At 40.2% G+C, this 26902-nt stretch overlaps 1 protein-coding gene across 10 annotated transcripts in view; it reads right to left on the bottom strand.

Moving 5' to 3' along the window:
- osbpl8 (oxysterol binding protein-like 8) overlaps positions 1-26902 on the bottom strand; it is a 60425-nt gene that overhangs the window by 20913 nt on the left and 12610 nt on the right. For 5 of the 10 annotated variants that reach the window (XM_068306828.1, XM_068306827.1, XM_068306831.1 and 2 more), the window contains exons 2-4: positions 24954-25042; positions 9179-9215; positions 7236-7412 (exon numbers count right to left, since the gene is read on the bottom strand). In XM_068306828.1, coding sequence (XP_068162929.1) covers positions 7236-7412; positions 9179-9215; positions 24954-25004 — 265 coding nt within the window. In that variant the 5' untranslated portion in view covers positions 25005-25042. Of the gene's footprint in view, positions 1-1179; positions 1519-7235; positions 7413-7552; positions 7634-9178; positions 9216-17402; positions 17485-24953; positions 25043-26902 lie in introns of those variants that run through there. The other 5 variants (XM_068306832.1, XM_068306836.1, XM_068306834.1 and 2 more) reach the window with 4 other exon arrangements.

Raw genomic sequence — 26902 nt, 5'->3', positions numbered from 1 at the left:
GCGAGACTCTTATCTGACTGAGCTTATTGTAGAAAACAGAAAACGGAAGTTGTATTAGATCCAATTCGGAGTTACTGCATGAAAAACGCTGCAATGTCTACACACACTCCAGGATTAATAAAGGTTAATGTAGTCATGTGTGAAGGTGGAGGAGGACCTCCACCCTGTCAAAGCTCCAGGGGCCGCCACCTGTCTGCCTCCAGGCTCGTGTCCTTTTCAGGAGGACAAATGAAGGAAGGATCACAGTGGTTTGGAATTTATAAATGGACACTAAACTGATTTCATCAGTTCAGTGTCCTCTGGGATTGAGGTGCACTCTTAAAAACAGATGTGTTGCGGAGATTTCATTGAAACCTGCCTCGACTGTGCTGAGATGTGAGCCTTTTTTATTTATTGTCTATTTAAACTGCAGGAGCCCATTGATACTGTGTTTTTTTTATAACCTGGTTATCGAAGAGACAATCCTGGAGGAGATGAGTCACAAAAAAACATCCTCAGTGGAACCGGTGTCTTCAATCACAATTTGAATAGAATAGAATGCTTTTTTTAGTGTCATCATAAACAATGTACAACAAAATATTTTAAAAAGACAACACCGGTGGTGCAAAACACAAGTCACACTGAGCCAATCCTACCCATGCCACTCCATCAACAACCACAACCAGTCCCAAGAACACACACAACAATAGACTAGAAGTTGCTACAGGTAGAGCCAGCGAACCAAAACAACCCCGTTCTACCTCTAGATCCACAGCCGATTAAAATCTAAATGCTATGACAGACACAATTACAATACATGTTCAAAAAACAGAGTAAATACATATTGAGGATGTTACCTATAGACTGTGTTGGCAGTGGTCGTCCATTTAAATGTAATTATTTTGGGAGTCCTGTCTCTGCTCAGAGGACCAATATCCTTTTTGTTGCACAAACATGCAGTGAAGAAGTTCTCACAAACTAACAGGCTGACGCTACTTCATGAAATCCAAATGCAGACACAAATGAATCTTGCAGTTTTTTGATCCGTTTGAATATCATCTCACAATCTACGCAAGTCAACATCACATGTGAACAAATTCAACATGAGTACTTTGTTATAAACTACCTAGACTAGTCAATCAGGTAACACTACTACAAAACGTCCCGCTGTAACGGACAGACGCTCCATCGTTCACCCACCTGGCAGTGAGATGGGTGACAGGTCATTATAGCCCCCGAAGGAGGCGTTGCGGATGAGTTTGCGTCCGTCTGGGTGCGGAGGTCGAAGCGATGCTGTCCCGCCGCACGTAGAGAAACGACGGCGGCTCAGGAGGCCCTCCTCCTTCATCATGGGAACGAGTGGAGCTCCCCCGGTACCCGGGAGGAAGACGGGGGGCGGGGGGGGGAGTAAAGGAGCGCTAAGGCAACTAAGGAAGTGGAGAGGGGTCTGAAAAGAGTCCAATCCGTCCCTCACCACTAGAGATCCAAATGAAAGCAGATGCACACACAAAGACAGGGAAGCTCAGACGGCAGGCAGAGAACCAGGGCAGTGTGCTGCTCTCCTCTGGAAGCAGAAGCCTCCTGTTCTCTCCCTCGTTCACCCTCCAGCTCGCTGCTCTGTGAACGAGTGACAGCAGCAGCCTGTAAGTACTTAATAACAAATAAGCTGAGCCCCTCCCACTCACTTTCCTCCGGATGGGGAGGAGAGCAGCATCTCTTCATGTTCCACATCATATCTTTTTCTCTTCTGCTCAATCTGCGACTGTTTGAATTTGAAAAGACCTAACTAAGACTCGAAGGGATGCTCGTGGCTTTTCAGAAAACCTCTCAATAGATTAGTCATCAGGCTGGCTCGTCTGTGATGTTTTCTAAATTGTACTCCGTACAGAAGAATCCGCGTCATTAAGACGCTGCATGGTGGAATAAATACAGAGAGGAATAAATTCAAAGAAAAGTTTGCCGCCATTGATATTTCTTTTCAAAGCTAGTCGCTAAACCAGCACGTAGCAGCCGGTGTGGCTGTCACATGACTTCCTCAGCAGTGTTGGTGGTGATCACTGATAACTTCTTTCACTTGGCTTCATGTCTATCAGAGCTGTCCATCAATTGTCAGACACACAACCACAATACAAAACATTTAAGACACCAGGACACACATATCACACCAAAGCAGAGGAAATACCTTCAATAGACGCATCTTCAAATGCCTTATTTCAACATTGTCCTCATTCAATGAGGAAAACCTCATTCATGAATTGGCAATGAAAATAATTAGTATGGACCATACCAAGTGAAACGACTGTGTGCTTTTGAAAAGGGATTCTGCAAGGACACCTGTGAGTCTCTGTGACCGCAGAAAACAACAGGCTTGGGTTTATCTGTGAGGCAGATCGTCTGCTGTTGGTCTTTTCTTTGTCGACTAGCATCCTCTTTTCAGCTTCCTTCTTTTACTCTTGCATTTCAGCCCCTTTGAAAAGAACTTTCAAGCATTAACGGGGCGTCGCCTCAAATCTGTCACTGTCAGTCATTTTTAATCAAGGCTGATTGCAGAGAGATTGATAATGCAATCCCAATGCAAAACAAGTGTGTGCCCCTGATCTAACTGACCAATCTTTACTGTGGTAAATCTGTCTGCCTGACCTGTTTAACTAACACAGGTAATTAGGAAGTTCTAAATCAGCATGCAGACCTCATTAACTTGCTTGACACTTTCTAAGTATAGTAATCATCTAGTTCATTTCTCAACTTCCTGCTAATAAACCTGAGACTCTTGTTTGGTACTGATTCTAGCAAATCCTAACCTCAGCACATTAGTCTGTGGTCAAAGCCAGGACTTAAACCACTCCTGATCAATCCTTTATTCCTGTACTTGGTCTTTAAATTAATTTCCCTGGCAAATTAATGTTTTATATTCTGTTTAAAAAGTTATGATGATCTAATAACAGTTTTATTCAAAATAGAATCAACCTAAACCTCAAGTCATTCCTGTCGCACTGATGTGCAGAATCTTTACGCACACAGAGTAAGCATCGTTTCTCATGTGCGTTCTAATGCATCTTTTCACAAGATCACCAGTGACTTTTGTGGTATCGACCTATATGGTGTGTCCCTTGCATGTGTTCAGGAAAAGCAGAATCATGAATGATCACACAATAAATTTTAAGCAGCCAGAGTCACGGATGGACACGATTTTATGAATGGAATGATTAGGAACCTTCCCATCCTTTAGCAATCTCTGACTGGCTGTCTGAAAGCCTAACTGGCAGCAATGGAGGCTTCTACTATTGACCTTTTACAACCGAGTTCTGTAAAGACTTCGAGCTGATGTGGAACAATTCAAAGAAAAGCCACTTCTCTTCACTCTGGGTCTGTATGGGAAGTTTGACATTTAGCTAACAGCCTAGAAAGACAATCTATCTGCATTATAACAAAAGGTTCAGATGTCTCGGGCTCCATTTACCTTTATATAACATGTGTGTTGGTAAATTGCTGGCTAAAGATGACCAAAATTGAAGTCACAACGTGGATCTGCTTTGCCACTGAAATCAAACGTTCACTGTACCCCTTCACACAAAATGTAAGGAAACCCTAAACCTGCTAACACTGCAATACATCTGACCCCACGTAAGGGTCAAGTGATACATATACACTGCAGACAATCGGTCGCAAGCAGACATTCTCACATAATGGCCACAAGGAGACTCTGTAAGCCTGGGATTAGCAGCACAAGAAAGAGGCTTTTAGAAACGGTGGCTTCCAGGTATCTTCTGCTGTTTACGTCTCCTCAGTTGTACGTGAGTAACAGTCAAGCACAATGAAGAACTGTGGCTAGTAACTATGGTGATAGAAGTCCCCTTCATTGGTGTGATCGGATTCTGTCCTCATGAGAAACACTCACTAAGACAAAGGATACAATCCCAACAGAAAGTTACTCGACAGCACAGAGACGGAGCTACCATGAGAGGAGTGGACACAAAGAACTCTAGATAACCAGTGACAGACTACCTTGTACTTGTACTTCAACTTGTACTCTGTCTTACTGTACCTTGCTTTTTGACTGGCGTATCCCAATGTCAAACATTTATGAAAACCTAACTGCGAATGAAGGACAAGCCCCTTCTGCTATAAAGCCAGGTTGTGTAAATCCAAGCAAGCCTTCGTTGGTCCGAGCAGAGCACAGGACCCCAGGCTGAGATATTGTCCATCTTCTCTGTTCGCTCTTACTTTACTTAACATCCAAACACATTTCATGTCTCCATTGCCAAGCTTGGTACCTCCTAACTCTCAGGTCTTGCCGGGAACTCAACCACCGGATGTCAGCATGGGTAGAAGAAGGAACGCTAGATTGGCAGTGGCTGAGGGTGCAGATAAGACCAGCCCCCGCCCTGCTGTAGCCGACTTGTGATGGGGCGTAATCCCTGATGCTGATCTTAAACCTATTCTGGCTCCATCTGCTCTGTTTCTGTGAAGTACCCTTCTCAATTTACTTCCCTTTAATTGATATGTTTTCCATACTACCCCTTTACGTCAGTAACAAGGACATGGTAGTCCCCCCCCCCCATTCTCTCTCTGCAGTACAGGTAGATTTTTCTGTTTACCTGGACAGAGGACGGAGTAAGTCAGTGAAAGACGGTTAAAGCGAGAGCGGCTACAAAGCCGATTGAAGACGCTCTGTCAGAGAACCTCCTGGGTTTATTTTAGTTCTTGGTGAGTCATAAAGAAGAGACAGCTCACTTTGACGACCAGACCGCAGGCAGCACAGCGACTGTGCCAATGTGACAACATGGCAAATCTAAACTAAATAATCCAAACAAGAATGCTGTATTTTAAAATCCATCTTGGAAGACGATGAAACATTTCCTGATAAATAGTAGTTTTACTACTTTATGTTGAAAAATATACAGAATACAGGAGAGACTGTACTTGATAGAAAACACAGAAGAATGGTCCATCAGTCAAACCCAAATCAAAAAATTAAATACAATTAAAGAACTGAATACTTCTTTACTGCTACCAGCTATTACATAGTCAATGAACAATCTACATTTTGAAATACCCTCGAGCATGGCGCCAAACCAGAACTTTCTCCTTCTAGTTTCTAGTTTATATGGACTGATTCTGAATTCTGAAGAGCAGGTGGGATAAAATATTCACACAGATGAATAGCTCATTTCATAATGTAAACTATAGTTGTATTTTCTTTCAAAAACCTAATACTGTAATACAGCTGAATGAAGGAAGCAATTGTATGTAAACAGATGTTTCAGAAGGTGATTATTATTATATATTATACATCAGTATTGAGGCTCTTCCCTCATGGAGTACAAGAAACTCTATTACCCATCATTATGGCAACTTGGGACTTATTATGATAAAAGGCATACTTGATTATTACTTTGACACAAGACCAAAGGCCAGCTGACGTAAAACACATGTGTCAAACTCAAAGCCCTGGGGCCAAATGTGGCCCTCCACATCATTTCATGTGGCCCGCAAGAGAGGACAGAGTGTCTAAAGATAAATAGGTCAAAAAGTGTGCTTTGATCAGAAACTACATTTCCCACAACGCAGTAATCAAGCCCATGTTAACATTGACAAAGACGTTTTTGATAAAGTTAATGTCCTAACTTGTGTTTGATGTTATTTTTCTTTATTCAATAAAAAGGAAGGATTGATCCTTGTTGATGGAGTTCTGTGGCTTTCATAACCTGACAAATTAAACTGTAATGTTTTAACTTGAATAAGTAATAAATTCAGAATTATTTAACATGAAGGAGTAGATACATTTATTTTACATTACACTGACTTACATTTAGTTACATTTATTACATCTGGCCCTTTGAGGACAGCCGTTATGCTGACGTGGACCTCGGTAAAAATGAGTTTGACATCCCTGACGTAAAAGAACAGTTGCTATGGATACACATCTTGAACTTCAGAGAGTCTAGGGTTATAAAAAATACATCCAGGCTGTCTCAGAGGCATACTCTTGTCTCAGAGCAACAGTTCATGATGGGCGGTGTTGCAGAATTGATCTTACACAACATATTAATGGTAAAGGAACACAGACTTTAGTGTCATTACACTGGGAGTTCAGCTATGTATTTTGTACATTTCACAACCACACATTAATTAACTTAATGTATACAATAACGTTATGCTAGCTCCCCCTTGTGGTAGGACGTAGACCCAACTATCAATGGGACTTTCTGGTGAGACCGAGCAGCTCCAGGTACTTTGGGGTCCACAATAGAGAGGACTTGGAGTCACCTCACAGACCCCATTAAAAATGTCAGCCAGCCAGTGGCTCTCCGTACAATTATTATTATATATTTTCTTCTTCATTTGTTTTTAATCTGTTATATAAAATTTTAACATAGTCAGTGATTGCTTAATGAGATTGATGTAGACATGAAAATAAGTCCTTGATTGATTGAATAAATTCTACTTGGACAAAAAAAAAACTAAAAGCAATTGATGAGCAGTAAGTTTTTTTTTAACTCTGCAAATCAAAACATAACCTGTCTATGGAACATTTGTAAAAAAAAATCTAGGGCAATTATTTCATCAAGAACAACAGAGAAGCCAGAAGGGGGCGCTGCAACACAAGAACACAACTCCTAGCATGATGTGTGACGTAAGACCACATCCACACACCATTCAGCCTTTTTGCTTCAGTAATAAATCCTCTGTTTCATTTATTCCTAATCTGAGGTCACACACTTGTCTAGTAGTCTGACCAACATTAGATCATAATGAATGGACTAATTTTATTCTAGTCTAAAAGATTGTGAGAATCTACTGAAATGGCATGGGCACAAAGATTGAGGGTAATGAGACCGACTGATGTGAGATTTTGCATTAAAGCTATAGTAAACCTGGAAATACGATTTATAAACACAGAAATGTAGCCCGCATACTGTACAAAATTGAAAACCAGTCAGAAAAAAGCAGGTACAAGCATCTGCGATAGGTTGCTGTTCATCGGCACACGTGAGCGAACATGAGTCACCGTTTTTTTCACCAAGACCACCTGACGGGGATTTGTAAATACTAGTTACAACACCGACAGTTGTCGAGATACTTTTGACTGTATTCAATGTCACATTTTCTTCCTGAATCCATTGCCGGTCATAAAACACAAAATGTATGAATATTCGCATGACTTTAAAATCCAAGGAGCTGACACTGCACAAACCAAAGCTGAACTCCAGTAAACCCCCGAGTTGTGGAAATAAAGGAGACGAGCGACTCACCGTGGCTGTAGCTGACCCCCGGGCTGAGGTTAGAGGGCGTGGCAACATGCTCCCTGCTGGGCGTTTGGAGGCCTGCTTCCTTCTCCTTCTCCTTGTCCTTGTCCCGCTCTTTTAGCTGGCGCTGGCTCATCCTGCCTGGCGTCAGAAGTACAGATTCATCCCCGCACACTATGGCAGCTGGAAGGAGGAAGAGTGAAAGAACACGAGAGATTAAAGATGAAGAACAAGTTTACCTCAGATCAGAGAACATCATACAGACAGCCCCCTCAAAAAAAAAAAAATTCATGATACGGACATTGATTGTCCTTGTCCCTTACCGTTCTTTTTTGTTTAACTGGAGCTAATGAAGCAGGTATGCTATTCCTAGGCAACAGGAGCATGCTTTGCTTGGCAAAGGCGTGTCTGAAAGCATCAACTGTGAGCTGAGAGGAGATTTTACAATCACTGAACCTCTTAGTTTATCAAATCGAGAAACATTTACACAATAAAACATGAGAACAGTGTATGAACTGTGCCATTAATACAGTACCGGTCTTCACGAGCCAAGGACTGGTACTGTCTTAGGCTGGTAGAGACTGGTTGTCAAAAAATTACCTGATGTATCATTTAATTGGCCAGAAAAGCGATGCTGACCTTAAACCAGATCAGATTAAACCAGATTAGTGACAAATACTATAGTTGCTTTAGGCTTCTTTAAAAAAAATAAATGCTGGACCACACCTTACTTTAAGACCAGCACTTCCATGGGTACACAGATTATCTGTTCCTGTGTGCTGGTCAGATCAGTAAAGTAAAACATCAGTTTGACAATTACCTTCATTTGAGAGTACTAAATTGATCAAACTCGTAAAAATAGACAAAATTCTTTTCCAAAAAAAGTCTTAAAACATTGTGTCACGGTGCGACTGCCATATTGAAATAGCAAATGATTGAGGTTCTAAATCAGGCATTGGGAAACTACAGCCCGGGGGGCCAGGTATGGCCCGGTAGGCTTAGTAATCCGGCCCGCTAAACTTGTTAAAACTATATACAGTGTTTTCAGGCACTATAAGGCACACCTAAAAGCCTTTCATTTTCTCAAAAGCTGACACTGTGTCTTATAAACCAGTGTGCCTTATATATGAAAAAATTTAAGAATAGTCCATTCATTTAAGGTGCGCCTTATAGTCCAGTGCGCCTTATAGTGTGGAAAATACTGTAATTTATTTCTTGAAATAAATGTGTTTGTAAAAAAGAAGAAGACTTATTGAACATGCATATGTATATAAGTGTGTACAGGCCTCTGCATCAAACACATAGAACAAATAAATTGTAGTGTGTGTGCTACTCAGCTGGCCTACCTGTCAATGGTTTATTAAGAGTTTGCCCACCCCAGCTCTAAATCCTAAAAATATGAACTATATGTGGACAGCAGTGTGTAAAGAACGATCAGAGGCCCAGTCCAGCCAGATGAACCATACATGTGATCCACTTTACCATAAAGCACTGTTAACTTAAACATGTCACTGAGGAGTCTCCAAGGTTTTAACTTTAAAGCAGGTTTAAGGGACACCACCACAAATTTAACCCACCCCCCATCCCCCACCATTAACTTTAAAATCCTGCAAGAACAAATAAATAAAAAATTATGCACCTTCAAACTGAAGGTAATGGTTTATTAATGAGGGTAAACCTTGACAGGTAATTTAAAGTTCTGGCAGAGCAATTAGAATAACACTTCATTTTTGTCTTAAGAACATTTTAATAACATGGAAAAACATTCTGACAAGAAAAAAAAAGTAAAACAGTAGCATGACTGTTAACTTCTTGCCCTAATTAAACCACACACACACACACACACACACACACACAGACACACACACACTCCCGTCAGTAGCAGCCTTAGCTTTTGCCTGTCTGTCCACAATGCCCTCAGCCCTTCCTCTTAAAGATCACTGGCTTACCGGAGGTGGCAGGGTGCTCTGTCAACTCTGCATGGTGCTAGCATGGGAAAAGCGTGGGGGCAGAAAAGGAGGAGTACACAATGTCGAAAGTGAGAGTTGGTGAAGAGAGAGAAATGGGAACAGGAGGCAAGAGGGGTAGGAAAGTGTGTCAGAGATTTGGGGTGAAGATTAAAGAAGGGGAGGGGAAGAGGGGCGTGCACCATGTGTTGTTGACCAGATGTTGGCAGTGGTGGGTTTGCGTACAGCAGGATGGGTGATAGTGAGGCAGCATCAGCAGTGGTGTGGGGAGGCCGCAGCCACACGGGACAACAAAAACAACAACGACAACACAACAGGAGACAGAAAAACAAAAGAAAAAAAGACATTAGTTTAATTAAAATGTAAGGGGACATGAATTGACACATAAATGACAACAGATTGAGGTAATGACGGACATGACGGGGTTAAAAAAAATACATTGACATCAACACAACACACATCTGTACTACCTACAACAGGAGCAAGCATTTACAGCAGCTGAAACACAACTGAAGTATATTTGATGTTATTCAGGATGAAATGAAAAGTTCGGTGCATTTTTTTTAATGTGTAATATTTAATAATGTAATAAATCAAACTGACGGTCCTCAATCCATAATAGCAGGTTTGTGAAAGCCCAACAAAATTACTGTAGGTGAATCTGAACCTGTTGCTTGTGAAATATCGACAAAAATGTTCCTTTTTTTTGTGTGACTATGAGACAAAGCAGACGAGTCCTCATCTGCCCTCACATTCACTTCGCTGAAGGAAGGAGGGTACAGATCTGTGTCGGGTCCCTGGAGGGCCGAAGCAGTGTTGTGAAACCCACATGACTCACATACAGGAAACGACTTCTCGGTGAGTCGTCTCTCTTCTTTACAGAGTTTAGCAGCTTGGTGAAATTAGGAAAGAATTAGATCTATTTTAAAATTTGACATTTTATTTTATTACGTATTACTTTCTTTAAAAGTCTCTTCTCAAGCTGATAATTTAGAGGAAGTTGCTTTGAGCCTGAAAAACATTGCAACCTCCCAAACAATGAAAATGAAACTAGCATCAAATGATAATAACAGTCATCATTTTACTTTATAGAGTTACTATGCATAGATCTGTTAATATGATAATCAATAGAATTAAATATCTAAATACTATATTTTGTGATACTGTATTCTTAATAACATCCATTTTACTCAATAGTTTACATGAAAGGCTTTGTGGCAGTGGGATGTGTTGGGTTAAATCAAACCTTCAAAAAACAAGATACTGTACCAGCCTTGTAATATAACATCAAATGGGACAATGAAAGAACAAGAGCCTTTAACTGTAACACCTGAATTGGGAGTTACAGTTCATAATATTGACCTAAGAAGAAGTGATCACACATTATTGGGACTAATTATGATGATATCAGTGTTTACAAAATGTTCTTATCTTATTTTCTAAATCTCTAAAATATAAGAGGCATAAGTGTTATTTAGATGAAGCTTACAGGTAGCTCTGATCACACACAAACTATTCTTTCTAACTCTGTCCTTTGTACAGCAGAGGGCAGAAACACAAGAGTCACTAGAAAAAAGAACCCATTCAGATCTCCCTGTACACATGATGGCTTCAATCATGTTCATACCCATATCTTAGACACACAATACCTCTACCCAAATATCCCATGATAACAATAGGATAAGGATAAGGATAGGGATAGGGATAGGGTGGTAAACTGATGATGTCATAGTGATACCTGGAACAGTCGGATTGCCTTAATCTCTAGGCCAAAAAAACAACAACCAGGCAGCTCAGTAAGAAGAAAAGCAAAGATAACAATGCCATTGATTGGATATTGCTTTCCTAATCCAGAAAGGGATCTCATATCATTAAGTTGTGATTGGTCCGAAACGTAGAGCTGGTGTCTGAGAGGATAGACGACACTAAGAACACTAAGGGATTAGGAAGCTCACTGAACAAGGCTTAATTTCATCACAGCTCAGTGCATATTCTAGCAGTGGGTAGACATATGTACAGTATGTTCTGGTCACTCATCTTGGAGGGAGTGATAATAAGTGGACTCGTGAGGACAACCTGGTGGTGACAAGAGTTATTATCTGGACTTTTCTTTTAAATAATGCTGCCATCCCGTCTTATTTATGTCCTTTGTTTGGGTAAACTCATGGGCAACTGTTAGCCAGTTTCCTGGCTGACAGGAGAGTCCTGAGTAGATCTAAAAATACCTGATTATAAGTGCTGATTATCTATGCAGATTATCGTGTGGAGTTTAGGGGAAAAACACAGAGCAACAACGCAAAGGGCTATGAAAAATCTCACAGGGTTACTGATAAAAATAGGCAGAATAATGAGATCTGCAGTTGAATCACCACATGTGTCGGGCCTACATTAGCATTTGAAAAGCTCCTTGACTATAAATTGACGATCAAGCTGTAGAAGCTGGCTGAGAACTTTGCTCTAGGGGTGGTGTAGCTGTGCATGCATGACAAACCAAGCGCACAACCAAACATTTCCAGGAAATGTTTATATTGCGTAACAAAGTTTAGGTTGTTTCTTCAACAGTCTAAGAGATGCTCTGCTAATTTAGAATTTAGAATTAGGGCCTCACGGTGGAACCACTGCTTCATGCAAGAAAGTTTTAGAATTTGAATCTTTTTGTGCATGGGAAAAGTCAACAGATGGTACACATGGGAACAATGTGTACGGAAACTTCCGTGAGCTCTTAAATACAATCTACAAGTTTGTTTTTCTTTTCAGTGGCGGCAGGTATCGTGTAAGCTCACACTTTAGGACTAACAAAACAGCAGATCTTAGATAAACCAGGTGAGGTAAGTGTTTGAGTGAACGCAGGTTATGCATGTTTGATTATAATGTCAATAGCTGAAAACAGGTTAAAAAAATAAAAAAAGGCTGGACTGGAAATATGTGGTCCAATGGCGTTTTTTGCCTTTTCTGATTGTTGTTGACAGTTGAATTTCACATTTTTTTTAGTTGCGTTATTTCCATTAAAGGTATAATGGTATAAGTTTGCTCCAGTGTTTGCATTTTTTTATCAGCTTGTGTCATATTGTAATCTGTAGCAAACAGTTTGTCTGTTTTCTTTGTGTGCGCTTCCTCTGGTATTTCTAGATTATCTGAGAAAGAATTACACATGAAGAAAGAATTTAATAAGAATAGCAAATTCAGATGTGTATAGTTAAGTGAATTCCTTGATATATTTAATTATTTTTTATCCAGCTCTATTCTGAATATGTTGACTTGTCTATGACGTCTATGTGCGCTTTTGCAAACTATCTCACTCAAAGCTTCGAAGCGTCAAACACTGCCCACTTCCTCCGCCCCTGAAAAGATGAAGAGTGCTTGTGCGGGATAAAATGCCATGACATATTGCATAATGCTTAAACATCACTTGCTGCATTTTCCTGACCCAGTTTCTTTATAGTGGTAGAAAAAGAAGACAAAACAGGAGCACCAGCTCCATTTATTTTCTATACCTGAAGGGTACCTTTTGCTATTTCCTCAGCTCTGAATAAAAAAGGACATTGTTATGATAATAACGTGAAATGCTGTTTTAAAGCTGTACTGACTGTAGTTAAATACAGCTGATAAACAGAGTGTCCAACCTCCAGTCTGGATTTTGAGGAAGTTACAGTAGATGCCATTGGGTTACAATATGTACAAATACTTTTATGATGCATTTAGGTTCATGGGTAAAATATATAAATATATAGTCTTCTGGGTCAAGTCAGGCAAGTTGAAGGTCACTCTAATGTGATCTAGGACTTCTTCTGGAACCAAGCTTTGGTGGACGGCTAAGGAACAAGTGTTATCTTCTTCACAGATGGTGAGATGTTTTCTTCTTAGATTTCATGTTCCTTGACGGACTCCATCTGTCCCTCTACAGAAGGCAGGTTGCTAGTTTCTGAGGAAGCAAAGCAGCTCCAGAGTATCACTGAGCCCCCACCATGCTTCACTGGAGGCATGGGGATGTTTTCAGCCTCAACTCCATCCTTCCTCCTCCGCCTCCATGCTTCTGATCCATGAATTGAGTTCAAACATGGAGACTTTAAATGAATTGAGGCCGTACCAAACTTTGTGATTCTACTGCTGAAATGATCAATGAATAATTGTCAAAAGGTTCCCGTAGTATTTGAAAAACATCAGATTTATGAATATATGCTTTTATGAGGAAAGATATCCAGGACGTTGAATAATTTCACTGATGCAGCAGTCAGTGAAAGTGGAATTTAGAAAGATTTTGTGTGATTTTTGCTCCTGCAAAGAACTGATAAATAGCATATTTTGGCACCAATGCTAATATATAATGTGGGTGGAATCAATTCAATGAGTTATTCAACTTGTTCAATGTTTATATACATACTGTAGTATACTTTAGCTGCAGTAACACAAATTTGCTGATCATGAATGTTGTTCAGCTATAGGGTGTGTTGTTGGACAGAGGACAGCTGGAGGAACCACACAAACAACATCACCATCCCATTCTATAAGAAGATCAAGTGATGAAACTGATTGGAAAGCACCTCACTTACAAAATATATGTAGTCTCAAAATATATTTAGTAATATATCAGGTATATGATCCGTTTGTGCAGCCCTGGCTTGGAGCGAAAGCACTCAGTCTAAGCAGGCATCCAGAAAACTGAGTAATCCGTCAACATGAGATGAATTAGCTCCTGTAGGAGCTGCAGATGTATGGACTGATTTACAGCTGGAGTGGAGCTGCAACAAGCCATAAATAAAGTGATCACGTGATCGAATGGAGTGGGGCCACCGTCCGAAGTAAGACTTGAGTATAGGTAACAGCATTCACGGTGGGACTGTGAGACCAAAGCTATTTCTTCTTAGACCTACGATTCATTGGTTTTCCGGTTTAAATGTGTTCAAATGACAACTGTAGAGTTAGATAAAAAAAAACAGACGTGCAGCTGCAGACTGATCCGACATCAGTACATCTGTACTTTTTGATATGAACAGAAAGCATTGTGAGTGACAGCTGGAATAAAAGGACAAGGGCCTCATGAATACAACCCAACACCTGCTGAAGTCTACAGTTTTTACAAAAAACTGTAGACCACTCCACTGTGCTGTGGAGCAAGTGTGATCGCTGAGAAGCCAGGATTTTGTAAAGATGCTCCTGCACCAAAGGTGTTATGTCATTCACTTCATTATTCTGCTGCAATGAAGGTGGAGGTAAAGTAAAAACAGCAAAATGATGTGCTGATGAAAGTGTGGTATTCCTTGTTTGACACTGATGGTATAAAGAGTATGAGCACCAGTCAGATGTGACTGATTCAAATGGTGTCTGTTCTGCTACAAACTGCACAGTCAAAGCACAAACTGCTGTATGTTCGTCAGGATTTTTTAAGATAACTACACTGACTGGGACATTAAAATGTTTTTATTGTGGTAATAAAGGGGTCAGCAAGTTCAGTTCATCACCGGCAACATTTTGCTGGTACTATATTCACAAATTCATGTCCGGTGAAGCTCTCTGTAGAGCGAAAAAAGGATGTACGTACGGTATATGTATAAACACACACATGCGGTGTGACTGCTATGGAGTCAAACTTGTTACCATTGCAGTCTTACAAATTGGAACTGTGAGTATATTTTTGTAATCCATACCTGCAAGTCCAAACAACTATAATCCTTCTTAAAGGATTCTTGACTTTGCTTGACTGTCATTTTTGAAAAGAGCAGTAGACACGTAACACAATGGCCATCAGAGATAATTGTTTTCTCATTAAGTGTAAGCCACACTGAATCTAAAAATAGGTTTCATGTCTCTGCACCAGGATAAGACAGTCATGATGATTCATAGTGTGATTATTTACTGTAATAGTAACAATTAACACCAGATGGAATCTTTAGTGCATGTGTCTCCTTTTGTGCCTCCCCTCTTAAGCTAACCTGACATATTAATTTCATATTGGTGTGATTCATCAATGAAACATTACACAGATTTGAAACAAAACAGAAAAAAAAGAACCACCACAAGATCAGCATTAGCCAATTTCTCATCAGCGTTGAAAAGTAGTGTCTGGTGTATACGGTCCAATTCAAATACTTTAATGGCCCTAAACAGGACCTGCTATAAATGTTTTAAGAGGGGCTGAAAACAAAAAGGACAGGAAATCCATAAAGAGCTAATCCTCAGCTGCAGGGCATATGCACACACCAGAGCAAGCAGATCTCTGTGGATGGATGTGTTATCCCCTCTAGACATTTGTAACATAAACCCCAGTGATGTCATCGAGGGATAGAGAAGCCAGCAGATTACGCGTCGCAGTCTAAGATCAGCAGTTTATATGTTTGTGTTTTTAAACTTTTATGACAAAGAAGCAGGGAGGAGTCGAGGGTGGGTGTTTGGTTGTAGCCCCTCGGGGTTGTAGTCCCTCCCAGAGAGGCTAGGAGGGAATCTGGGGAGTTTACACAATGATGACATAGCATTTACCCTAAAATGCAAAACCTTTCTGAAACATTTTGGGGCCCTGAAAATGATCATTCCATAAAACAGGCACCGGACTGAATTTTCTGTTTTTTTGTAAAACTGTCTCGAGTTTAACAAGAGAAAAAAAATACAATGATGACTCAAGGTTGTTTCACATTTGGTTCCAGCATCATACATGTACACAACCCCAAAGAAGGCATTGCAACAAAAAACATTGTACAGTATTGTGATTGGTGTTTTTGATCCTGAGAACTGTTTCTGTTTAGTTTAATTCTGCTCCCCTTAATGCAGATTTGCCGAATATATCTGATTTTGAACTACAGTACTACCAAAGCAACACGTACTACAGTGCTTTAAAATCTTTTTGAGGATCTGTGTGGATGAAGGTTTCAGTTTCATTAAACTAGGGGGGTTTTGGTTTGAGGCAAGGCAATAAATATTTTAAAGAGGATGGAGGGTCCATAACTGTTGTGACCAAGGAGCAGCACTAGGTACAATATAAAAATTTAACTATACAATAATTATGTTTCTTATAGTATGGCAAAACTGGGAGCGGGGCTATCATCATATGAAATTTAGAACTCATCAAGGATCAACTCAGTGATGAGGCAAAGAGACTACAAGGTAATCACAGCTGAGTTGTAATTAATTTTTTTAGCTATCAAATAATTTAGAGAGCTGTCCCATAGGAGAATCAAACTATAAAGACATAATGAAGGCTCAGGCTTGAGGGACTGTATGCAGGCCGATAGGACACCTGTGTGTACAGAATCCACAGTAAAAAGAATTTAATGCTCTAAACAGAAGAACATCTAAAATAGAACATCATCATTATCAGAACATGACAAAAGACAGAAAAAAAGAGAGAGAAATGGCTGTTAAACCTGCTGACAAAGCTGTAATTACTGCACATCACTACAGGTAGGGGTTCTTTTTGTCTGATGCTTTTTAGCGCCAGTTAAATGACTGTACAGTAGTTCCACGTGAACGTCAAAATCTATGCACAGCAGGCCTCCCTAGGAACTTCCATGTGATTGCTCTTGCCCCATCCCGAGCTGCACGCATCCCTGTACTGCCCCCCCGCTGGCTGCACGCTGTGCGTAGATAACTGGTTAGTGTTTTTCATCCAAAAAACTCCACTCACATGGCCAGACATTTAAGGAGAAAACACAAATCCTTTTTTTTTTCTTCTGGAAATTCATCCAACTGCCAGAGAGAAAAGAAACAGCGATTCCTTGTGTTTTATCCATTATCCATCTCCATCTGATGCAAGCAGCACCTCAAATATCGAAATTAGATCTATGCAGTTCAGATATAAATGACAATCGCTCTGAACAACTGTTAAGTAACAAATATTGACCCTTGCAACGGTCTGCACTGAACTCACAGAAGCAGCACAGTCTTTGTTACAGCAGCTGCAGATGTAGCCCTTGAGCAAAGTGTGGCAGTGAGTGTTAGCTCTCATTCATTGACAAAGAACTGAACGAACAACAAAATGGAATGGAAAATATAGTGAACTCTGTTTCAATGTACTGTATGAACATTTCTAACCTTAAAGAAATCACTTTGGTGGTAAAAAAAACCATACAACAACAAATTAATTATAAAGCCTGGTTCTCGTAGAACCATTTTCTGCAAATGTGACTGTATAACAATCTAACCCAATAAGTCCTGCATCCAGTTTTGACAGCTGTTTTTTTTTAAAAGCCATATTAAAAAGAGAGAAAATGCGTACCGTGTGTCGGCTGGTAGGAGGATGTGAGCCCTGACTGCTACCGCTGCTCAGTCAGACTAAACATGGTAAAAGAAACCACAGAGCTCAGGCCTGTGTCTGTCTCCCTCGCCCTCTCTTTTTCTCCCCCGTCCTCTCTCTCTCTTGCTCTCCCTCTCTCTCACACACACTCACAAACACACACACATAATAAAAATGGAAGAGAGGAGACATAGAATGCGTGTGCGTGAGATGTCGAGCTTTCCTCTCATTGGTTCTTTCCTTATTATATTCTTCTTCTTTTTTTTAGTTCTACGCTTTTGATCTGTTGACTTTTCCTCAGCTTTCTTCACACCCCAGAACACCTGTTTTTCCCACTACAATCTGCCCATCCATTTCATTTCTTGCTTTACTTTGACGTTTCCATCTCCGTGAACCAACTTGAATTGCGATAGACACACAACGAGTAATCACCACAAAATCACACAAAAGGAAGTAAGTTGTCTGCTTAAAAAGGGCTGAAATGGAAGTATTTAAATACTTTTAGAATGCTCAGGACATTTCAAGATGTTTGTGTTGACTGTTGGACTCCTGTACCAATAAACCAAAGCGACTGAACGGTTCAGCACGAGAAGAAACTGGTGGGAAGGTGCGTCTACAATCTTTATCTAGGCCAAATAATGGAAGTTCTACGCAACAAATTAATTTGACTTTGGCTTTCCACAGGAGTAAATAGTTAGCAAAACAAGGCTCAGCAATCATATTCAAACCCCTGGGGCAAGATGAAACCAAGGTCTGCTGTGTTTATGTTTAACAATGCTCAACATTTCTGTTAGCATTCTGCAGCAAGAAAGGAAAGGGCAGATGAAATCAAGCATACTGCCAGCTACTGTTACGTGAATAAAGTCGGCTGTGGTTGGAACTAATTGTTCCACCTCTGACATGGCAGTGCAGGTAATAGAATTAGAATCTGACATCTGTGAAAATATAAGCCACAAAGGCAGGACAAGGAAATGAAATTCTGATGACAGATTCTGATTGAGGCCGACAACAAGAAAAACCTATAAGCACCTAGTAGCAGTTAGCCGCTAACTCAGCCATTCAATAGAGGACGGTGGGAGGTCTTGAGGGTGACATCAGCCACAATGTAATGTAGGTAAAGGTTGTTTTTGCCATGTGAATCCATTGTTTATTTCAGGTTGCTCAACACACAGGAGATTCAGACAGTGCGATGCACTAAAGCACAGAACACGATCGACACCAAGGCAATGTTGTTCTGTCATTGTTTTTTACGGAGTAAACAAACAAAGGTGTCAAGGCAGGGCTTTCGCCGTTGTGTGACCTCTGTATAAAAATGGCTACTGAAGCACAACATGGGCGGGTTTGTGGTTGTTGTTTAGCTTCACACTTAACAGAATGACTTTACCTCACTGCACAGTAAGCTGTGTTATTTGTGTATTTGCATGAGAAACTTTTATGCATCTTTTCATGCATCCCACCTCTCTCCCATAACCAGTTGGGATATCCTCCAAAAGAACCTGTCACCCATAAGTTTGGAAAAGCAGCTGAAGAGGAAATGATTAAGGTCGATGAATGAATTACAAGTCCCATCCATCCATCTATCTTCAACCGCTTATCCGGGGCCAGGTCGCGAGGGCAACAGTCTCAGGAGAGACGCCCATACTACCCTCTCCCCAGACACCTCCTCCAGCTCCTCCGGGGGAATCGTGAGGGGTTCCCAGGCCAGCCGAGAGATATAGTCTCTCCAGTGTGTCCTCGTCCAATAGGCATCCGTAACAGATGCCCGAGCCACCACAGCTGGCTCCGCTCGAGGCAGAGGAGCAGCGGCTCTACTCCGAGCTCCTCGCTGGTGACTGTGCACCTCATCCTATCTCTAAAAGAGCACTATCGCTCTCTCTCTCTCTCTCCCTCCCCCCCCCTCTCTCTATATATATATATACTGTGTAAAAATAAATAAATAAATAAATAAAAAATGTATATATATATATATATATATATATATATATATATATATATATATATATATATATATATATATATATATATATATATATATATGAATATATATATATATATGAGAGAGAGAGAGAGAGAGAGAGAGAGAGAGACAAAGTTACTAGAGTGTGTCGTCTTGATTTTCCCTTCAGGGATCATAATAAGTATATACAATTAAAAACAAAAACATTAAATTGAGGCTGAGGCTGTTTGTGAATGAGTGGTGTCATCGATGTGAATGAACGCAGCTCTCAGATCACTTAGTAAAGCTAAAGCTGCTTTCATTCATCAAAAAACAGACAACTGTTCCTTCACTAGAAAACCCCAGAATTTTGAGTCTGCATCAGAAAATGGAACTCTGCGTGTCCACCTAAGAAGTGGGACATATTCTATGGAAATAAGAAGGGACGAGTTGGGTGGGGGGTCTGGGATTGACCTGCTGAGGCAGAGGAAGGCCATGAATCACATTATGGAGCTGGATAAGATGAACTATTTGTCCTGTAACAAACAAACACCGTATCTTCGCACCACACTACAGCAATGAAACACCTTCCTGCAAGAAGTGTGAAAACAGAACAACCTACTTCACAAGCAAACAACATCCCTTACATTCAGAGATATAAGCCTCATTTGGTTTGGAACACGGACCATTTGAGCTAAAGAGCTCAGCTGCAGGCCAAAGTACTGAATGTGATTCAGTCTGTGGCTTTGAGAGTCTTCTGTCTTTTACAGCTCTTGGCTTATTTCATGCTGCCGTTGCTCTGCTTCCTCTCTCCAGGGATGAAGACAAAATTAGGAGCTTGATCGGCGGCATCAGACAGAAACACAACTGGACCCAGTGTGTTACTTGCATAGAAGCCAGTCAGGAGCCAGGCTTGACGCACCTCACCCTAAACACACCTCCGTGGATCATTTCCACTGGAAAATAACGCAACTAACTTTACATACACCACCTATCTCAAAGACCTCTCATTGGCAAATCTACTTACTAATGTTGTTCTGTTGCCAGTCAAATGAGGAAAATCTCAAGGATGAAACATCAAAACTTCATGCATGTCTTCATTTCATCATAATAGACGACTGTTTCCGTACTGTGAACTATAAGTGTAGCTGAAGGTCACACCTTCAGCTACACAATGACGCAACTGGTTTAATTTCCAATTACTATCATCATCATCATAATCATCATCACCATCACCATCACTATAATCACCGCTACCATTGTTGATGTGGCTTGATCCTCTGTTTCTTTGATGTTTTTCAAAATAATTTACCTCATTATATAATTTTGTGTTTCATATTTGTAGCTGTTTTTCTGCAGTCAAAGTAACATTTCAAAGAGAGAGCTAAAATAAAAAAAACCCACAACCATTTAGAGTGACTGTTGCAGCAGGAAAAAATTATTGGCACCATTTTCTTGTGGAAAAAAGATGCAATTCAGTCTTTTTTTAAAGAAGCAGAACCTTCTGACAGAGGCCCTTACTTAGAGACTCATAATGTCACTGACGTTAGAGTGCCAATCCAAAGCTTAGTCACACACCCACAGCCAATATAAAGAGAATGATATTGTATTTTTTACTTTTATGTAAATTGTGGTTATCACTTCTGACTTATACATTTCATCTCTGGACTGATGCCAGCAGAATTTATGACCTGTGCGCTGAAACACAGTATACCAATATCAATACTACAACACATCACCCTGTTCCAGCCAAAGGAACTATGGATTTCAAGAAAGATGTATTTCAATTGAATTTGGCACTGAAAAATGTGAATATAAATATGTTGCAATGTTTGGGGTTGGTAAGCATTTTAGGAAAAGCAATCTGTTACTGGACACATGAGGACAACACACAAGTTTCTACCAGTTCTTCAATCGATGTAGTTCTTCATTCCAAGCGCAAATAAATCCATACCATCTTGATGACTGCACACAAAAAGGCAGCCCACCCAGCCCGTTGGCCCAGTTACAGGATTATATTGATTCTTCTGTTAAGGTGGGGGTGCTGAACATGCCTTTGCAGGGGACAATCAGCGTGTTCACTGTTTTAGTTAATGTTCAACTGCACCTGTTTTTCTTTGTGTCTTGCTTTTAGTCTTTAAAAGTTACTGGGGTTTTTTTATATCCAAAGCCAAGTCAAAAATAAGTTTTTTTTCTTATTTATCATTTACTATACTATTGAAAATGGGTGTGATGTGACCAGGCTGCCAGCTATATTATCAGTAGCACTATGAGTCCGACTGCTGATAGACTGATGCTCAGTTCTCCTTACTTTAAGCCTGAAGTCATGTATGTGTCTGGCACAGCTGCTGTTATTGTGTCTTTTTGGAAGAATTTTATTTGTGACTTATCTTTGCTTTTCTTTTTATGGCAGCCAGAATGAAGCATAGGTTTCCTGAATAGTAGTAACATTGGGTGGTTTAATTTATCTGTGACTTCAATGTTTTTTAGTTTTGGCTATACAAGCAAGACGAATCAACAAATGGATCAAATGATCATAAGACAATGCAGCCCCAAGAAATGTTGTACTGTAAGGGTGTTGTCAGCATCTCACTGACAAAACCATGACAGGTTCAGTAAACCTGTTTTTGGCTGATTTTGTGCAAGGGCATCCCCAACTTTGTAAAATGTGTACCTGGAATACTACCTGACCTGACATACAGTATATGTATCACATTATTTTACTGATATATGAAAATGTATTTTTGTGAACAGGTAGTTCATTTCACCCAGGGGTAAATTTGCAGGTAACATAAAAACTATCTAGTCCGCCCATCCATCTGTCCATTCATCCGTCCGTCCGTCCGTCCATCCATCCATTCATTCATCCACAGCAACTTACACAACTTGTGAATCATGGGTCAAGCTTTCAAGAAATGTGTGATTGGTTAAATATATTTGCTAAGGACTAACTGATGGATGCTGCTACAGTTGCACCATGTAGAAATAGTAACCACCTAGTTTCCAAGAGATTCCAATAAAAAACATTACACTAAATAATTTGGCCCCTCATCCCAGCATTAATGTACGATGTCTTTACACTGGCAGCCACCTAACACTACCAGCTCCTCTAATGGGGATGGAGTAGTGTTGCCAAAGCTGCTCCAATCCCCTGCAGTCAGTGATCTCCTACTCATTGATCATCTTCTCGTGCCTCTAAGCTACCTTGAGCCCATTGTTAAAGTGCATAATGTCTGTCTATGTGGCTATTCATTGCTGCTTATCTTGAACAGCAGGTCCCCAGATTTCACTACAGTACGCACAATGCATACATGACAGCAGACTGAATGTTGGTGGGTGTATGTAATGGGAGGGGCAGGGAGGGTGGGAGTCATTGCAGACGAAAACCTTCCGAAATATCTCTTCATTGTACGGATGTCAGGATGAGGAGAGAGAAGAGACAAACAGCTGATGCTGCTCCTCCAACCATCCTGCTCCCCAAAAGGTTAATTGCTAAAATGCACACAATACACACCAAATTCAATTAAATCCAGAAAGATAGCATTAAAAACACCAGTCTGGCTTTCAAACCACTTTACAGTATGAATGTGGAGATTAATTATGCAGCAACTAAAATAGAAATCAGACAAAGCCGGCTTATAAATTAGGTGGTACTATCAACAGAGAGCGAGTGTTAATAAAGCCCATTTCCACTCTAAGCAAGATTGGCCATACAAAAGGGCAGTTGGTGCTGCTCCTCTACATTCCTTCAGTGTCATTGTGTGTGGATGCCTCTGGGAAGGATGGCCAGTCCCGTTATCAGCTCCGTTATCTGTAATTATAATTGCCCTGCTACTTGCAGCAGAAAATGGCTGCAGAGCGATAATGACAGAGAATATAATCACGACACCTGGAGCTGAACCAAGAGAAATTATCATCCCAACCAGGGGCAGCAACTATGATTATTTTCCCTGTTAATTAATCAGGAGATTATTTTCAGGATTAAATGCCATTGTTTCAAAAAAATTAAAAATATTCAACAATTTCATTGAGAGATGTCCTGAGGTGATTTTCCGATAAGTTGAAACTTTTCAGTAGTCCAAATCCTCAAGAAGAGCTTCTAAGAAAAAGCAACCATACATTTATGTGCTTGGTCTATTGAGTTTTACATAAAGTATTGGCACTTCAACACCTGCTACAATGGTTTTTAAATATAGGCATCTCCCAATCAATCTGTTTCTGGATTAGTCAACAATATAATCAGACATCTCTAGCTGTGATGAATGCATTAAAACTAAATTATGTGTCAAAATATTGACATTTGACTTGACATCACCCATAAATCTATCTTTCTGAAGCTGCTTCAGCATCCACCTTTTCTTCTCATGTTAATTTACTGTTTACTGGACGAGTGGCCAGTGGCCGGTTACAGTCCCGATTCACTTTTTTACTGGAACAAATCCCAGGGCAAATTATGTTGATATACCTGACCTGGTCCAAGGTAGGTTATGCAAAAGAAAAAACTAAAGTAACATCCTATAAGAGAGAATTGCTGATGGACACCATCCTTGCAGTTGTACTTAAAACACAGGAAGGTATCTCCTTAATATGTTTGGGAATTAAATCAGAATTCAACATTATTCCACCATGGTTGCTTCCAAAGTTGCTAAGGGCTTAAATAGTCACACAAGTACACTTTACACATTGATTTGATGGAGAATAGTAATATCTACATTATTTTCCACACTATAAGGCGCACCTAAAAGCATTACATTTTTTTCAAAAGCTGACAGTGCTCCTTATAATCCAATGCGTTCATTAAAGTTCATTGAAGGTGCGCCTAATAAATCAGATGCGCCTTATAATCCAGTGTGCCTATAGTGCGGAAAATACCGTATTCACATTATAATGATTAAGTAGTGGAAACACTATAGATTTATGTATCCACAAAAGCATGTGTGTAATATTACTATGTGCTCTTCATTTGTAAAGTATGTCACTGTGCTGCTAGTGGACCTGTCGATGTTTAGAACTGGTCATTGAATTCAAACACTTCCTCTACAGTGAGCCCAAAAGTAGCTACCTGGGGTGACTTCTTCAGCTGATGAGGTCCTTTCTGGAGCCACTTGGAGTGTTTTTGTTAACCCCCATGAATAATGAACACAGAGACTTACTTTAAAGCTAGGTTTGTCTCTAAACAGGCTCCTTCAACTTGCAGAACAAACTTTATATTTCAGTGCAGAACAAAAAGGAAAATCTGGATGATGACACCATTTTAATTTTTTCGTTGCCCATTTAATGTCAAATTCTGTTCCTATGGAGGAAAATGTGCACAAAAACAATTTTGCTTGACCAAGTCTTGTGAACTGTTTTGTTGTCTTGTGCGCGCATGAGTCACTGATCGCAGCAGGAAATAGGAACCCTGTCCGACGTACCATTACACAAAAAGATGGAATGAAGACCAGTTATACGAGGGAAGTTATGTTTCCTTTATGCAAGTAAACTGTCATACTTTGGTCGTTCCTGATTTCCTCAAAACTATTTTCAGAATAATAGCTTAGACTCATGATTTGGGCTCTTCATACTGTGCTATTTCCTATGGGGCTGTAATGACTCACCAAAGTTTTCTCCGGCTCCTGCTGGGACTCAGCAGAGGACTCCATCTTCATGTTAATTCTCAGTCAGCGCTGTTCCGATGGCTGCATATCTGTTACGTGAAAGAAATGAGAGGTTAATTAATACTGCATTCATTCATTCATTCATCTTCTTATCCACTTCTTCTGCTTTCATGGGTCACGAGGTTGCTGGAGCGTATCCCAGCAGAATTACAGGCGAGAGGTGGGGGACACTCTGGGCACGACGGCGGTGTACCTCAATAATAATTCTACAGAAGTCCACAATTTCTTTCACTTAGTGATTTCTCGTTGGCTTTGAATGAATTTGATTTCAGTCATGCAGTTGCAGTGCCCTTCAAATGCACGTGGGATGATTATTTTTCAAGACTGGTCTTATCTGAACATTCATGCCTACTCATCTGTTACCATAGAGAGGCCCCACAAAGGGCTGTCATCTCTGTGCAGCAGAAACCTGCTCACCATTCCCCTCTGCCTTCCTCTTCACCCAGAACGCAGGTGCTGTCGCTCCAGGCCTTTAATAAACACTGTTTCTAGTGCAAGTAGGAGAGGACGGCAGACCCAGCCCGACAACACCTTTGAAAATGCATCCTTTCAATCCATCTTTTTCCCTCTCTTTTTAAGAATGCTAAAGCCTTACATTGTTTTTGACCTTTATGGAAACAGAGGAATGAAGGAATAAACACACCATTCAGTGTGTTTGTCTCACTTTAGATGTTATATAAGGGCTGACATCACATCTACTTCAAAGCAATTTGACCATTCTGTTCATGATACTGTATACTTAAAGCATAAAAGTGAATTTAACTTAGACCTGCTTTTGCACCAGCAGCACAATATGATTAAGTTTTTTCTTGATAAAAGATGACGATAAGGAACCCTAACCCAAAAACATTTTTGTGGTATGTCTCTTCACGGAATAGGTTTACACTACGCCCAACAACCAATCCACTGTAATTCTAACCTGTGTTAAGACAGTCATATGGCTCACACATCACTAATAACAAGATATAACTTTACAAATTAACACCTAAGCTTTCGTAAGCTTCACTAATGAACTTTTGTATCTAACTCTAAAATACTTGTAATAATTTCTTTCTGATTTTGTTTATATTAATGTTTGATCTCTATGATGGAGGGCAGACAGATTTGAAACAAACCATTTTCTAATTTCGTCATTGAAAAAGGAGAACCTTGCAAGTTTTCCTGTTACACCAAGCAATAAAAACGTTGCACACAACATGTATGAGGAAATTTGGACTACTCTGAAATGTTTGTCCTGCTATAATTCATAAGCAGGCTGAAATTGTTGGGAACCAACAAAACTTTATTGTGATTCAACCCATTCAGTCTTAAAGTCAAATTCAAGTGGACAAATTTGACACAGCCCATCAAAAACCTTCACACTCACGGGCCAATGTGTCTCTGAAAAAATAACTATACATTTTTCTTGTGTTTCCACAATGTCCATGACATTTTGTTAGTGTTAAGAAAATAGATAAGTTTCCTCCAGAACTCTACCAAAGCAAAACAGCAGCTTGGCTTCCAAGATCGGATGAGATCAGCTCTTTGAGAAGGTATTGCCATGACAGACTGGCAGAGGACAACAGGACATCTTAACAAAGAGGTCACCAGATCCGCTAGGAGTCGCTCTGCTAATGTGATGCTCCAGTGCTCCAACAGGCTCAACACACTTGATCTATCCTTGACTCTCAAGGTGACGTCACACCAAGAAAGATGCTCTCATCTCTCCCTCAAAATAGTCTTCACCCATCCAACCGTAACTCAGCCTGAAGCAGCTGCCACACACAGGTGGGAAAATCACACAACTCAATGGATGCAACTATAAGAGAGACAAACATGTTCATTTCCCGTCAATATTTAGCTCTATTATTACATGTATTGCAGCATTGACAGGTAATATTAGGTCATGT

The sequence above is a fragment of the Antennarius striatus genome, chromosome 22, assembly GCF_040054535.1.
Source record: "Antennarius striatus isolate MH-2024 chromosome 22, ASM4005453v1, whole genome shotgun sequence".
In the NCBI taxonomy this organism is placed as follows: Eukaryota; Metazoa; Chordata; class Actinopteri; order Lophiiformes; family Antennariidae; genus Antennarius; species Antennarius striatus.
The sequence above is the reverse complement of the archived record's forward strand: the minus strand, read 5'-3'. Positions and strand labels throughout refer to the sequence as shown.